Here is a 17,758-nt window from a genome sequence, read left to right on the forward strand (position 1 = left end):
AATGGCTACAAGTTCAGTGACACACGTGCTGACTCGCCCTTGGCTGTTCGTTCTCATTACAAACTGCAATTATCTACAAATTAAGCCCAGTGTCACTAGTGGTGTCAACATCTTACAACCCCAAACCCTACAAATAAAATCCTACGGTGTAATAGACAAACACACATTTACACACTCATTAAAGTAGGAGAGGAGTCGTTCTAAGAGGCTCACGAAAAATCTCGTTTAGCAGTTACACTAATCATTTAGAAACCACATTACCTGTATGATACTTTGGATGAGCAGAATCCATTGGTATATTCACTCCTGTGATCCTTTAACCAACCTGATGTCAGAACTATTTGTAGATATTCATACATAAAGTATACAGATAATTTTTTTTGGTTGTGTTCCATCCATGTCACTATATATATACATATATATATATATATATATATATATATATATATATATATATATATATATATATATATATATATATATATATATATATATATATATATATATATGAGCTATGCTATTTGCATTAATTGTATATATTAATTTAATGTATTTCATTTATTTTATTTTTAACTTGAAGTATTCAATTAATTAAAACTACAACTGAATTAGAAAAAAAAAAAATTACTGAATATATATATGTGTGCTAAGATCAACAGATCCCAAAAAAAGTCATTTTCTTATAAGGGAATCAATATGGAAAGCCATAAGTCATTATTTTCTCTGCACTTGAAAAAAAAAAAAAAAAAACAACAACAACAAAACACAACAACTAAAGTGGGTATTCCAATCATGCATCTCAGCAGAAAACACAGAGTCTGCAAAAGAGGGAATCTTGGAAGAGGATCCCTTTGGCACAATGGGAAATTTCTGATGTGGGGTTCCTCAATGGTGAAACATTTTTCACAGTGGCAGGTTTCCAAAGAGTGATCATAACACTAGACAAAAAGGAACAAAATTACAGAAAATGCCCTATTGTGCCTAAGAAAAAAAAAATCTCTATAATACTGGTGGAAGGAAAATATAAATTATAACATTTGCATTGTTGCAACTCCTTCTTGCAAAAAAGAACCAGTGTAGGCGCAACAATTATAATGATCAAAGCATGCTGGGAGATATGCTTGTGTGTTGGAGGTCTGCCCATTGTCAGAACTGTTGTTCACAGGGGGTTAACGTCACTTCTGACTGGTCAACTGAACTATATCATGGTCAAGGAGAGTTAGTCAGTAACATTTGACAGATTGAGCCTGCCAATATGATTATTGCAATGTGGAAAGGATTCACACAGGTTAACATTTCAACTGAGAAATCCTAACCGTATGATCTGGCACATAACCTGCTTTAAATACATCATCTCATAATGAGTTTAATCTCATTCCCATGCTGAGGTCATTATTTCAGTGTGTGCAGGAACAGTTTGGCAGCTCATTGAGAATTTGGCTGGTAACAGTATTTTAACATTTTCACAGCGTGACCGAGAAAAACTCTACAGCAGATCTGTGTCACCAGCAGAATACCAGGGTAGGAATAGGCAAGGTTATCTAGTGGTTTACTCAACCTACAACCTGATTAATAGGTGCCATTAAGCCAAAGCCCAAAGCTCTGAGTTACAACAAACCAGCACCGTCTCTTGAACTCAGCCAATCCATTTACAACAGACAGATTAAATGGCGGTGGAACTGAGGTAACCTAAACGGGAATGCTGTGAAATAGAACAAGGACACACAGAATCCCTATGACTTTTTCCATTGACCTCTCCAGATAAATAAATCTGAATAGGTCATGGACTACTTAACCTGTAGGACCTTCTTTAGTTTGCCAAATAATAAAAAAAAAAAAAAAAAAAAAACTCTATGCCACGGGGCATTTATTTGACAAGGTGGAGATAGGTCTCCTGGAGTATCTGGTACCATAATGTTAACAGCAGGTCCTCCAGTTCCAGTACATCGCAGGGTGGTGGTAAGGGGTGTGTGTCGCAATATACTGGTATGGACTATAAATGTAATATTCAAAGCAACGATTATCGATATCGTGTTAATTTGGTGTGTGACGATATACCGCAATATTTCAAATGAACAGTTCTCTTAAGATAACACATGTAAACCACATGTAAATACTCCAGTGCCACTACCTGGCTGAGCTCCCAGGTGGCAATAGTGTGCCTTAACGCCTGTCGTATATTTAAGTAAATGGTGATTACTAAGGGTGATACCGCATTTTCTTTACTCGTCTTATTTTTGCATTTGCAATCACATTAATTACATTAATTAACATTTGTAAATAACATTAATAATAATGAAACATTTTTCCACAGCATTTATTAATCTTAGTTCATGTTAATTTCAGCATTTACTAATGCATTATTAAAATCTCAAGTTGTGTTTGTAAACATTAATGCACTCTGAACTAACATGAACAATGAATGACTATTTTTATTAACATGAACAAAGATTAATGCATTGTCTAAGAAATGTATTTTTCATTGTTCATTCTGTTAGTCAATACATTAATGTTAACAAATGACATCTAATTGTTAAGTGTTACTATTAATATTTATTAATCATACAGTTGAACTTGACAGTATTTTCCATCTTGTTATTTCATAGGAGCTTCAAAGAAGACGGAGAAAACCAGAGTTTTTTTGCCCTGTGTTTATCAGTATCCTTATGTTTGCTGGGTAAAAAAATAAAATAAAATAAAAATAAAAAAAAATAAAAAAACCTTAGCAAGTAAAAAGTAATTTATCTAATATCTCTTTTACCCCATCTTTTCTATAGATATCACAATATATTGATACCGTGAATTTTTATGGTAACAATAACTGTTATATGAAAAATCTAATATCGTGACAGCCCTAGTGGTGGTGATATAGCACAAACATGCTTTTCCAAGTCAAAAAAAAAAAAAAAAAAAAACACACATTCAAGGCATTAACAGATATTTGCCATCATCTTCCTAAAACCACTCATTGACAGTGTGGCAGTGTGTGGCATGATACAATATCCTGTTTAATGGTAATGGTCATCACCAGCTGGAAGCACAGTGGGCATGAATGTGTGCACTTGGTCCACAATGATGTTCAGATCCCTGAAAGCTGTCAGGGATCGTGCTATTGGGATAATAAGGACTGAATTGTAACACCACCAGCCTGTGTCTGCCCAACAGTGCACCAAGAAGGTGCCAAAGCCTCTGTTGGTAAACAAAAAATTCATGGTCGGCTGTAGACGTGATGCACCAGGAATCTTGATTTGTCAGACCAGGCCACTTTCTTTAAATCATCCAGGGTCCAATCTCAATGATCTTGGGTCCATTTCATGCATTTTTGGTGATGGTGTGCAGTTAGCATGGGGACACGGCTGGGTCGTTGGGCATGCAGGCCCATATGCAGAAGGTTGTGATTAATTGTGTGCTCTGAAGCATTGTCCTGCTAACCACTGCTGTAGGTGCAGGTGATTTTTTGCACTGTGGCCCTGCAGTCACTGTGAACAATGCGTGATAGTCTCAGTTGCCATCAGGCATCATTGAGCTGTGGACGACACACAGCTGGATGATGGTTTGTGGCACATGAACAACCCACAAGGCGACTCATTTCCGAGATAGAAGTTCTGAGGAGCCGTGCCATCAGAACTTGTCCATTTTGAAACACAGATAAATGGGCAGACACTCTACTTACAGAAAGACGGTCCTTGGGTGTTATATATACTGCTCTGTGAACTGCACCTGTGGCAATATTAGGTTGCCAGGTGTGCTCGCTCATTACTCTTGGCTGGGCAGTTGTAATATAATGGCTACTTGGTGTGTTAATAAATATGAATATAAATATATTAAATTAAATTTTAAGGATACTTTCATTCAGTGTTGCTTCAGTATTTGCAAAAAGAAAGAACAAAAAATAAATGCAGCTATAAAGTTTTCAATGGCTCAGTTAAAAAGACACAGATGGTTAGTTTTTCAATTCCAAGCTGAAATGAAGACTGATGGAAGCCTTTAAAATTCATGTTGCCTTCAATTACCCAGCCTGCCCTTTATTACAAGATTAAGAAGTACTCCAACAAAATAGTTTGTATATTATGTTCTTTTTTTAATTGATCAACATGATCTTAGTGAATAAAGTAAAATATATGCAGAAGTGTGTGTGTGTGTGTGTGTGTGTGTGTGTGTGTTTATACTGTCCCCCATAATGTGCAGTACAAATACAATTAAACCATTCAAAGGTGGATGTTACCTAGAAAACACTGTGGTGTTTGAGCGATCTGAAATGATAGCATGATTTTAGACGATGGAATATACTGCATGAATCATATAAGTAATGGACAATCCACAACTATGTGAGTATTAAACAACAGCTCTCACTTATGTTTATAGTGCAATTTGACCGTAAATGGTAAAACGTATTATTTTCATTAGTTGTGGCTTGTTAGATCTAGCATTCTGCCTATTTTAAATCATCAGATAAACAGTTTTAATGCACAGCCAATCAGAATATTGGAGCTTGACAGGCATTGGTCACTTTCCATGTATGATCTAGAAATCATCAGTATATAACTCCTACAGTACATACAGGGACACTTTCTAACTGATACCACAAACACATGAAATTCTGCTTACCTTTGCGATCTGCACACACCAGTTGAGCAGCAGCTGGGAGCCGATGTTCTCCTGGTGTTCATGTACGTAGTCCAGCAAGCAGCCATGGGGCATGAGCTGAGTTACCAGCTGAATAGTGGGACTCAAGCAGACCCCCAAAAGACGCACTAGATGAGGATGCTCCATGCTGGCCATGATCAGTGCTTCCTAATGTCCAGAAACAGAAAAGATCAGGTCACTGAACCACACAAAGTAAATGTATCTCATGGGAGATAAAACATTATTTTATGTAAACATGCTAGACAGAAATCTCTGACAGTTCATTGGCATATTCTGCAGCATCTTGTGTATATGTGTGCACACTTTTAAGATGTTGTTTTAATTAATATTTTTTTTTACTTTTGAAACAAATGTCAAGACACTTTACTGAAAAAAAACTAATCGAATTCCTTGTTGATGGATGGGTTAGAAATTATTTTGCATTTCAGTGAGTGAAATAACTATTTGATCCTTAAGCAACACATGATTTAGTACTTGGTGCAGAAACCCTTGATGGCAAGCACAGAAATGAGATGGTTTTTTGGTCCCACTTTATATTAGGTGGCCTTAACCACTATGTACTTACATAAACAAATAAGTACAATGTACTTATTGTGTTCATGTTGTATTGTAAAACACTTTTGCTGCTATTGAGGTGGGATAGGGGTAAGGTTAGGGAGAGGGTTGGAGGTATGGGTAAGTTTAAGGGTGGGTTAAGGTGTAAAGTATGGGTCAACAGTGTAATTATAAATGTAATTACAGAAATTAAATACAGATGTAATTACATGTAGTTTTTTTAAATATAAGTACAATGTAAAAACATGTATGTACACAACAAGTAAATTGTACTAAAATATGAATTAAAATGTAAGTACTTAGTAGTTAAGGCCACTTAATATGGGTCCGATTTTTTTAGTTGGTCACCAGATTTGCACACATATCAGGAGGGATTTTGATCCACCCCTCCTTACAGATTATCTCTAAATCCTTAAGGTTTCTTGGCAGTCATTTGGCAACTCAAAGTTTCAGCTCCCTCCACAGATTTCCTATAGGATTGAGGTCTGGAGACTAGCTGGGCCATTCCATGACCTTAATGCGCTTCTTCTTGAGCCACTCCTTTGTTGCCTTTGCGGAATATTTTGGGTCATTGTAATCCTTGAAAATTTATCCATGACCCATCTTAAGTGTTCTGGCTGAGGGAAGGCTTCTCGTCCAAGATTTTACAGTACCTGGGCCTGGCCATTTGCAGCTTAATGTGGTGAAGTCGCCCTGTGCCTTTAGCTGAAAAACAGCCCCAAAGCATAATATTCCAACCCTGTGCTTGATGGTGTTGGTGTTGGAGTCATAGTCAGCATTTCTCTTCCTCCAAACACGACGAGATGAATTAATGCCAAAGAGCTAAATTTTGGTCTCATCTGACCACAGCACTTTCTCCCAAGCCTTCTCTGGTTCATTTAGATGTTCCTTGGCAAACTTTAAACCAACCTGTACATGTGCCTCCTTGAGCAGGGGGAACTTGTGGGCGCTGCAGGATTTCAGTCCAATGCGGCATAGTGTATTACCAATGGTTTGCTTGGTGACTGTGGTCCCAACTGCCTTAATATCATTATTAACAAGCTCCTTCTGTGTAGTGCAGGGCTGATGCCTCACCATTCTTATGATCATCCTTACCCCATGAGGCGAGATCTCCAGACTGAGGCCGACTGATGATTATTTTGTATTTCTTCCATTTCTGAATAATCAGATTTTGCAGATGTCTTATACACCTAACAAGCTGACATTAGGGGTAACTGCATTTAATTAGTTCATTGAGGCATTAATTCTCATACAGGAGACTATAATCTCATCCCTATCCACACATTTACGCCTTTCTGTTGCAAATACACAATACACAATCATGGAATTTTGTGCATAGTTTCCTTTTCTATTTAATTCTACATAAGGCACTTTGTTTGCACTATGCTTTGTGAACCTGTCTTTGTAATGCAGCTTTGCATGAAGGCTATTATGAATCGAAATGTTCAAACTTGACTGGAGCTGACAGCAAATCTCCAGTTCATAGTGCTGTATCTCGTTTTACATATGAAGAGGCCATTTAAATAGATTTCTTCATGTACAAATAACAAATAAACAGCTCATTTCATTCAAAGGGTCAGGGAAAGGTCATGAACAACTCATGCATGATATATATATATATATATATATATATATATATATATATATATATTTTTTTTTTTTTATATTATATATTTTTTTTTTTTTAATGTATTAACAACAAAGCAAATGACAGCACTGTAAGCATAAATCCTACACGGAGCATAACAAGTCTCTCTGCAAATGCTTTTGTACTCTTGCCTTCTACAGCAAAGATAACTATCAGTGAGCCTGACCTCACCTGCAACTGCTGCCCTGTCTCACTCATAGACGTATGTTTCAAAAGGAAGAAAGTGCCTTCATAAATGCACATATAATAAATAAATATGTAAGTGTTACAACATAGTCAGTGATGAATACGAATCTTTCATAAGTAGGTCTGCATCATCTTGACTGCTTATGTATGTGCACAGTTAACAGAATACAGAAACATGCACAAAGAAATTCCTAGGCAACTGCAGTTATCCGCTGCCAGTGTTGGGTAAGTTACTTTCAAAAAGTTATTAACTACTATTACATCATCAAATTGTATTTAAATTAAATTACTAATTACTCTGTCTGAAAAGTAATTTAGTTACTCAACAAGTAACTTAATTATTCAAATCACTAAATAGGCTACAACTTAAAATCCCTATAAACCTTAATAGAAATTAAACTCTATAATTTTTCAATTTGAGTCAAACATATACTGGTTTAGCCTTTCAGCTTTAAAACAACTGTAATACTGTAAAAAAAAAAAAAAAAAAAAAAAAAAAAAAAAACCTTCTTTGGTTAACAAATAACAACATATCTGAATAACAAAAAAAGCTTTAGAAAAGTTAATCAATATATTATTTCAGTTTGGCAAGAAAAAGCCCAACTAGTAAAATCCGTACAGGTTTATGAAAAAACACTTTAATGTAGGTGAGAATAACACATAAATGATCATGGCATATAAAGATCAACAGAATCGTGTGTGATTATTTTTATTAGACATAATTTAGACTTAATTTTTCAGTGGATCAGTAATTTAATTACAGTATTGTGTTACACCCAACACTGTCCACAGCACATGAGGCAGCATTTTCATGTTTTTTGAAAGGAGCTTGACCTCTTCCTGAATCTTGGGAGAGCAAGAGAGACAAAGAGTGTCAACGAGAAAAAACAAAAACAAAAATTGTGATAAAATATGTGACTGAAAAAAAACAACTGATTTGGTTATTGTTAAACCAAATTTGATGTGGTGAGGTAAAATAAGCTATATTTCTAATTTAACAAGGATAAACTTTTTTTTTTAGAATAATGCACACAATATTATGCAAAATTAAGACCAGGAATGTTTATTAAGAAAAGTAAATGGGATCAAGTTTGATTGATGTCAACCTGAATGGCTAAACTGACTTTTAAACAACCGTTTAAAGGGGTATTATTAAGATCAAGGTGTTTTACTTACATCCATAAACTCCACATTGGCTTTAGGTCCTGTACTTTCATTGAGTATCTTTATAGCCACTGGAATCTTCACAGTTTCCCCTTCTGGAACCCAGATTCCCTTATAAAGAAGACATTAGAATTAGCCAACAAACCCCTTAAATCATATAAAACAACAAATGCTGACAGGAAGACACAATAAACATAGAAGTGTTACCTTATAGACCATGCCAAAGGCTCCAGTTCCCAGAATCTTGACTCTCTTAAGTTCAGTTTCCTTCAATATACGCAGCTTGGCTTGGTTTGGCGCGGTACCACTGGGGGTCAATGGCTCCACCAACTGCTTGAACAACCAAGCCTTAGATCATTCACAACTTTTGAATGCACAAATACACAGAGCTCCAAAACAAACTCTTAGAAGTTTCATTTAACCATGTTTTCAGAATTAAGTTTGTTTATGCAGTGAAGGGAACCAAGCTACTGAAGATAAGAGGGGTAGAGAAGAGGGAAAGGTTGAAAGGATGTACAAAGATATAATTGCTAAATACAAAGTGGCATTTGTAGTTTCATTGGGGGCTGGCTTGCATAAAAAAATAAAAAAATAAAAAAATAAAAAATAAAAACATTCTGTGTCTGAGTGTGTGTGTTTGGACTTCTTTAGTAGCTTGTGTTTCCGCAATAAACTGATTTCAGACCTGTCTAAGAAGAAGGTAGTGTTTTTTATTTATTTATTTATTTATTTTATTTTTATTTTTTTTGTGTGGTGCAGTGGTGCTAGATCTGGCTGTAAACCAAAGGATTGCAGGTTTAAACACCATAAAGCTTGATCCATGAGCTATCAACATTGTGCCCCTGTTAGGAAACTCAAAGTTAAAATAAATAAATAAATAAATAAATAAATAAATAAATAAATAAATAAAAACACTATTATTTACACATATTCATACTGTTCCACACTTGTTTGTCTTTATTTTGTGGAATCCAAATAAAGAACTTTAGCAGAATGTACAAAGTACTTTTTCCTACTTGACAGTTAGGCTGCTACATCACAATAAAATAAAATTGAAAAATAATATGATATATATTATGAAAATGGAACAATTATGGAGTTGAATGAATTATTATATATTATATATATTATACTGGGAATTTTCCAAGTAATAAGTACAGCAAATACATTGTTTTGAAAAAAAAAAAAAAGTATTTGCTAAATGTCTTTCTTGGTTGTTGTTGTTTCTCTGAATGGAGGAATTAAACCCTTGATAACAGTTCAAATAATGACCTTTTGTCCCTGGATACACTGTTTTTATTTATGAGAACGAAGGAGAAATTTTCCAGCATACCTTATACAGGCAGTCCTCTCAGCACTTTCAATCTTAGGTAATGGAAAAGGCACTTTTATAGTGACATTTTAACAATTTGTATACATGAAAATTTTGTTATCCATTATTTGGGGCTAACTGTTAATTTAAGTGACCAATCACAGCACAGAATGGAAGGCTGTCACTTTGTTTTATGGAAGTGCAGACTGAACACACACAGTGTGGAGCTGTCCATCTCTGTGGTGCTGGAATCCAGCATTCAGACTGCGCATTAGAGGGAGCTGTCCAGATATGTGGTGCTGAAAGAGAAACATCTGTCAAACATACAATTGATTTATTTATTTTTTCTCACTGTAAAAGGATAGTGTATGAGTGGTTTAATATTATTGTAAAGCTTTCAGCTGAAGAAAAGGAATGTTTCAACATAATTTCAACTCTTCCGTCCATTCAAGCTAAATAAATAAATAAAAATAAAAATAAATTAGAACATTTTCAGAGATAACTAGCAAACATTCGACAGATGCATGTTTTATTAAAAAACTGGGTGGTCTAGATCTCTCCTAATCGCTTTCCTTTTGGCAGAAACATATAACCTTCTACTTGAACAGAAGCCTCAGGTTTGCTAAAACGGATTTCAGGATTCTAGTGTGCGAGTGTGTCTGTCAGCTTTTGGGATACAGGGCATCTTCTCAGGGTGACAGCTGTCTATAACACTGATGCTCCACCTGCAAATTATCCAAACCAGCATAGACAGGCCATGTTTTTTAATAGGCTGCACAGTCATTCAGGGCAACAGGACTATGCATTAACCCAACAAACCTACCATGCATTTAAGGAAGGCCTTCCACCGAATACTTTATGGAGTGTGTGCTGGGGAATTTTTAAGCATGCAGCTCACCAAGAAATGAAAAAAAAAAAAAAAAAGCTGTAGACAGGGAAGGATTTTGATGCATTGTGACAGATAGAAGAGACAGAAGATATTATGTATATTGTGTGGAATGTTTCTGTTTTAGTCGGTGGTTACTGATTTATGTAAATTTATGAGAACAGGCCTGTCTCACCTCAGTCTCCAGGAAACGACGTAAAGCTCTCTTTTTCTTAATGCTCTTTCTGCGGATGTAAACGGCCACACCCAGAGCTATGATGACCATCACAAAGAGACCCCCGATTAACCCAGCTGCAATCAGAGGAGTCCTGGAAGATCAAAAGAAAATATCAAGTTTTACTGCTATGCATGCCTTATCCCTAAAAACAAGAAAAAAACCCACAGCACTGCATACTTGTTATTTAATATTATTAGTTCAATATTGCATTTTATTTTAAATTATTTATGAATGTATGTATATATATATATATATATATATATATATATATATATATATATATATATATATATATATATATATATATATATATATATATATATATTAGTGCTGTCAATCGATTAAAAAAAATTAACTAATTAATCGCAATTTTTTTTAAAATTAATCGTGATTAATCGCGATTAATCGCAATTAAAAGACTGGAACTTTTTGGATATGTAAATGTAAAATGTAAATAATTAATGTAAACTCAAGACAAAGAAACTATTTAAATTCAAAATATGATTGTTTATTGGAATTTTTGTTTAACTTGTAACACAGATTTTCTCATGTAAACAACATACCTGCAATAAACCATCAATATCCTCCAAATTAACTGTTGGCTTGAAAGCCATATTTATTACAGAAATAAAAACACAGGCATGTAAGTACCATTTGAATTTCAAAACAATCAATGCCAATAAAAAACAAAAATGATTTCCATGTTGAATTCTAAGTGGACTGCAAAAAAATTCCAAAGTATAGTCATTGCCAGTGCTTTAAGTGGGCCAGTACGCACCGGTACTCAGTACCGCCACTTCTAAATATAGCTCTTGAGCGTACCGCCACCTCTCCGTGCGCCCAGAACGTGCTTGTAGCGTACCGGTACGCTCATTTGGACATCTGTTTTAATAGAGGTTTTAATCTTTTACCTGCACTGCCGATTTTCAGAGCGCCCTTCACAATGCAAGCTTCCTAATTCATCCCACCCAGAGCAGAAACTACATTACCCATTCACCCTTAAGTTATACAAGTGAATAGCGCATGTGTCGCTTTTCCCACTGTTAAGTGTCAACAACTCAACGTGGCCGGAGAAGGTGTGTGAAACTCGCTGTGAGTTATACTAAAGCAAAATCTTGAGTATTTATTGTCTGATAAACATTAAAAACTGTCTGCGGAGGTTGAGTCGTCCTGCAGCCCCCGCTGGCTGCTCATTGGCTGCAGCATCTTTTTTCTAAGTTCTAAACAAATACCGTAGACGGCAAGGCACAAATTTAGATATTCATTTATCTAATTAATCTAAAGCCTATGCACAAAGACAATATGATATTTTTGTCCCCTTTTTGTTTTAAAGCTTGATGAAGAGAGAGAGCGCAAGTTGCTGCAGCTGAGGAGGACAGTGATGCACGCGTACAGGAGTGATTGACAGTTCGCGGCACTGTGCACAAAAAATACCCTGCTACACAATTATTTCCTTATTTTCGTTTAAGCTTATTAACGTTAGCGTTACAGAAAGGTCTGATTTACGCACTGTTACAGTCATTGTTTTGTTTTTTTTAAACAATGACATTTGAGTTCATGATTTTAATGTTGCTGTTTCTTGTGGCAGACTGAATGAAGAGTAATGTTTCTTGTGGCAGACTGAAGAGTAATCCGGCAGAGTTTTATACTGAAACTTTCCGTCTAAAAGTCCTTCCTTGGTCTTATCCATATTTCTTTGCACGTTGAACACACATAGGCCACAACTGGAAATAAAAAAAAACTGCAACCGCGTTAATTGCGTTATTTTTTTTTTAACGCGTTAAATATTTCAAATTAATCGAATGCGTTAACGCGCTAATTTTGACAGCACTAATATATATATATATATATATATATATATATATATATATATATATATATATATATATATATATATATATATATATATATATTAGTGCTGTCAAAATTAGCGCGTATATATATATATATATATATATATATACATACTTTTTTTTCTTTGTTTTTTTTTTTTTTTTTTTTGTATTTAATTTCCCAAATAATCTCTCAGTGCAGGAAATAATTTTATTTGGCTTTTTCTTTTTTTCTTTTTTTTTTTTTTACTGAAATTGGCTGCATTTGTGAAAGCTTTTACCTGTCCAACATGCCAGCACAATCTTGTACTCGGGGTCCACTACAACTGCAACATAGAATATCATATCATCAAGTTACAATCAACTTATTTCAGTTACACTGCAACAGACTGTTAGATTAAAGCAATAAACACCATATATTTCTCATACTGTCTTAAATGAATAAAACAAAATGAGTAGCCTTAATTGAAAAAATTAAAAAAGGAGAAAAAAGTGATTAACTGTTACGAATGTGACAATTTTAAAACTTTATTTTAGCCAAATTATTATGATACAATTATACAATTATTATTACTTTTTTAATAGCCTTAATTTATTCTATGCAAAAGTGTTTGAGTACTGAATTTTCAACTAACAAGGGAATGCAAAGTGACTGAAAACTCAAGCTACAAGCTACATGTTCAACCAATCCATGTATCAAAGAAATTTCTGTCTTAAGTGTGAAAGATGATTGTGTCCAAAAAAACTATTTAATCACTGTGTTGGGTCATCCATTGATGTCCAGCATAAAAATCTGGGTCCTGCAGAAAAAACAGTTTTGAACCACTGATCTAGGAAGTCAGGAACCTGTTCTCTCCATTCTCAAATCCCCCAAGCTCATTTGTCTAAGACTGAATGTGGTAATCACAAAGGCTTTACCCACATGGGTAGTTAGGTAAGTGCTCTGGGCATATTGTGTTTGATGCAGTTAAAGAAAGAAAAGAAGCTTACAAATAGATTTATGAGCAAACACAAGCAATCAGTCATACCCCTGGGTGCAATTGGGGTGGCAGGGATGGCACTCATTGTTGGTCTCAGCATATTTGAAGATGAAGCTGTTTGCTCCCTGCAGACCATCAGGGCATTTCTCTACACAGTTGGGTCCGTCTTTGAGATGCAAGCACTTCAGACAGTGATCTGGCCCCTTTAATGTCAGAAGAGAGGAAGACGAAAGATTAGGACATGAAAAGTGTCTCAAGAGAATGACGTACTGTTTTACAAGTGGAAAGGAAACATTTAGTGAAACAGGCATGGGCATGTAGCTGTATGCTCCCTTTGTTAATGTTTATTTAATAGCTTCCGGTTCAGTTTGGCTCAGGTTTACTATAAAGAAAAACTATGCAATGCTGTGCTTTCATTAACACACACACATAGATCACTCAAGATCAGAGATCGCACACACAGAAATATTCAGGAGCAAATTATATTTCTCAGCAACAAGTGGCTAAAATCTGTGTTATTGAAGTAACTAAACCCACAGCTTCTTTATTTGTACAGAGAGACTCTCAGATGCAAGGAAAGACAAGGCACGCTTATTTAAATAACACATGTCCTACGCAATGGTAATTCAAAGTGCTTGACATAAAAGAAAGTAAAATAATCATAACAATTGTAATAATAATGGTACAAAAATAAAACAAGGAATTAATAAGGAAAGAATTAGATTAGATGCAAATAATTCACATGTGTAACTTTTATCTCTCTCTCTCTCTCATTCTTGTTCTCAATAATTAATTCAAATAAATGTGATCTTACCACACTGCTTCATCTCTGTGTTTGATTTAAAGCGGGCAGCGAACATGTCTTATCACACACACACACACACACACACACGCACACACGCACACACACACACACACACACACACACACACACACACACACACACAAACACACACACACACACACATGTTTGTTTTTGTGAAAAGTGGGGACATCCCATAGGTGTAATGGTTTTTATAATGTAGAAACTGTATATTCTATGGCCCTTCACCAACCCTACCCCTAAACCTAACCCTCACAGGAAACTTTGTGCATTTTTAATTTCTCTACAAAACTAATTCTGTATGATTTATAAGCGTTTGGAAAAATGGGGACATGGGTTATGTCCTCATAAGTCACCCTCTCCTTGTAATACCTGTGTCATACCCATGTCATTATACAGAGTTGTGTCCTGATATGTCACAAAAACATGCCCATTTTCTCAAAAGGTTCTGACGCCAAACTTCAGAATTGCTGAGCATTCGACTACAGTATAGCATTTTAACCATGCAACAAACAAAAATCATAAGTCCAATAGGTAAGGAAAGTAAAAGCACACCTAGAGTATCTTAAAAAAAAAAAAAAAAAACATTATTTTATATATCATTCATATCCATAACACAGATGTAGGACATTTTGGACATGCCGTGTGATTTTGTGTTAGGGGTTTGCCTCTTAAGTATAAATTTAAGTATAAAAAGTTTTTGCAACAATAATATGCATCTGTATGATACAGCATGGTTAGCCAAGGCTTGCATCATCTACTTCAGTCTGATAATGTAACCATTTTGAATGAGGATACAGACATGATTTTAATCAATAATGTTGAGACTGTAAGTAGATAGCTTAATTTGTTTCTAATCAATATCACTCTGTTTCACTTTATATTCAGTCTGGAGCTGTGATGAGATGAGAATGCAATCGACTCTAAGAAATCTAAGATTGTTTTTCTGTTGTTCCATGTCAAAGGATATCAAGTTTTAATTAAAGTAAAATCAAAATCCCAGTAACAAATAGTCTTAGATGGCTTTTAGGCTCTTACCGGGCCATGGCAGGTCAAACTTTTCTCTCCGGCTTTTTCACACTGGCTGTCACACTCAACACAAACCGAGCCATTGGCGTACTCTCGAACATCCCTAGAACAGATACTTTAGAGGTTATGCATAACAAAAATGCATAAACATTTTCTCATAAAATGTGCAATGACTACAAGCTATATTTTCATCACAAAAAAAAAGTATTTCATAAATGCTCAACTAATTCTTGAATGACACAAAACCTACACTACATTTGCTAACAAAAGACTAGCATTGGACATTTTGCCTGTTCTTTTTTTAAAGCCTGTTTCCACATCTCCATGTTATTTTTTTCAGCCTGCCTGATAAGTATGAGAGACGGACTATTCCTTTGAGTTATAAATAGCATTAAAAGCATTTTGATCCCTTGATCTTGATAGCCTGATCATGAAAGTCATACTGCAGAAAATCTGCATTTGAAAAACACATTCATATTAAGCCAACTGCAAGCTAAAGTGGTTTAAGAAATAGAAAAGCAAGAACTTTGAAGAAAAACAAGCTATACAGATAAGCAAACTGACACCGCAACTGATCTGTTTGCACACATACTCACCCATTATATAAATTACAGGACTTGACACATGTCCTTCCTCGGCTAAAGTATTTGCATGAGAGACATTGGTCTGGACCGGGACCCCAGCATCCTCCCTCTGAACACAACGGATCACAAACCATCTGTTCATTAGCTGAAAAAAAAAAAAACAGACGCATCCAAAGAGAAAGAAAGAAAACACTGCTATTAGTTTCTTATTTTGGAACGTTGACACTTCCATTCTACAAATATGCTAATGTATTTATTGTATTCATTAAATATGCACGCAAAGATGCACGCATGTTTGTTTGGATCGGTTATAATTTGTGAATCTGGCATTAAAATCTGTTCATCAAATAACATTAATATATTAACCAGCATTTATGAACAATGAGCAATGCATTTGTTACAGTATAGTTTAATCGTTGATAACAGTAGGTAAAAAAATACAACCGATTATGTTACCTCTGGTCCAATGAAGAAATATTAACAGACAGAACAACTTTAGAATACAACAATGGGTGTCAAACTCACTCACCTCTGTACAGAAAATTTGCATATAATTGCAGTAACGGATTCCATTTAATTATTTGGTTTACTATTTTATTACTTGACGCATAAGATTGCACTGATTTTGTTTTTGCTTTAAGTTTAAGAATCCTTTTGTTGATATTGTGATTCGAATTGATTTTACTTGGAAATACAAAAGATTGCACTTTATTTATGTTTTTTTTTTTTTACTTGCACTTTTACTGGTTTTTAAATGCAAGTCAATCTGAGAGGATTTTGTACAAGTGCACTACCTCAAGCCTTTTATTTTTCTTGTAAAATATACCTCATTGTCATGTTCTAGACTTGTTATATTTATCTTTAAATTAAATGTTATATTGTGGCAGTTTTTTTTTTTTCTCTTCGGTATATTGAACATTTTATCGAATATCAATATTTTTCAAGGTATCGTATCGAAGTTAGAAATTCCAGTATCATGACAACACTACACACAAACAATGCATTCTTGTTCAAAAGTTTGTGGGTCAAATAAATTGATACATTTATCCAGAAACTATGCATTAAATTTATTACTATTGTGATTAATTTGATTATATTTTAATCTATAATTTAATTTAATATATTTTTCCATATTTTAGCAATATGCACAAAATAGCTCAAACTAAATGATCATTTTTTTAAACAATATGTATTCAGATTTAATGGAAGGTTGTTGTTGTTTTTTTTTTGTTTTTTTTTTTTTTTTTTGCATTAAATGGGCCCAACTTATTTTGCATCACTGAAGGGCAGTGTCATTGTACCTTAAACAGGACAGGTTTCAAATTCACCAGCTACATAAAACAGTGATTCTTACTCCTCAGTAGGGTTTGCAAACACATTTTCGTTCATATGAACATGTTGCTTGTGTGTGAAAACACTGTGGGCATCAGTTGTGTAGATCAGTGCACTTTGATCAGTGGTGTGGAAAAGAGTCTGATGAATTAGTCAGCTAACAGAGCCATTGATCCTAATGTTACAGACTTATTAGCACACTAATTACATCCAGCTTGGCAGTGTACGCTGGAAATGGCTCTCTGTCTGGCAACATCTTCATTAGATAAAAAGTCAAATTCTGGGGCTACAGCAGTGAGAATATAGAATAGTTCAATACTTAATTGAATAATACTGAGTTTTTTTTTTTTTTTTGTTTTTTTTTTTGAGAAACTTTTTTTTTTTATGCCCAGCAAGGCTGCATTTATTTGATCAAAATACAGTAAAAACAGTAAGATCAGGAAATATTATTACAATTTAAAAGAACTGTTTTCCATTTTAATCCATTCTGTGCCACATGATCCTTCAGAAATCGTTCTGTGCTGATTTGCTCTTCAAGAAACATTTATTCTCATTACCAAAGT

General features: G+C 34.6%; 1 protein-coding gene across 1 annotated transcript in view; it reads right to left on the reverse strand.

Annotated features, from left to right (window-relative positions):
• The window catches only part of LOC127990397 (receptor tyrosine-protein kinase erbB-4-like), a 217,992-nt gene that overhangs the window by 22,367 nt on the left and 177,867 nt on the right, over positions 1-17,758 (reverse strand). Inside the window, exons 13-20 of the mRNA XM_052591497.1 lie at positions 15,876-16,008; positions 15,289-15,382; positions 13,476-13,630; positions 12,729-12,773; positions 10,574-10,706; positions 8,408-8,530; positions 8,213-8,311; positions 4,609-4,794 (exon numbers count right to left, since the gene is read on the reverse strand). Coding sequence (XP_052447457.1) covers positions 4,609-4,794; positions 8,213-8,311; positions 8,408-8,530; positions 10,574-10,706; positions 12,729-12,773; positions 13,476-13,630; positions 15,289-15,382; positions 15,876-16,008 — 968 coding nt within the window. The remainder of the gene's footprint in view (positions 1-4,608; positions 4,795-8,212; positions 8,312-8,407; positions 8,531-10,573; positions 10,707-12,728; positions 12,774-13,475; positions 13,631-15,288; positions 15,383-15,875; positions 16,009-17,758) is intronic.

Source organism: Carassius gibelio, chromosome A1, assembly GCF_023724105.1.
Source record: "Carassius gibelio isolate Cgi1373 ecotype wild population from Czech Republic chromosome A1, carGib1.2-hapl.c, whole genome shotgun sequence".
Classification (NCBI taxonomy): domain Eukaryota; kingdom Metazoa; phylum Chordata; class Actinopteri; order Cypriniformes; family Cyprinidae; genus Carassius; species Carassius gibelio.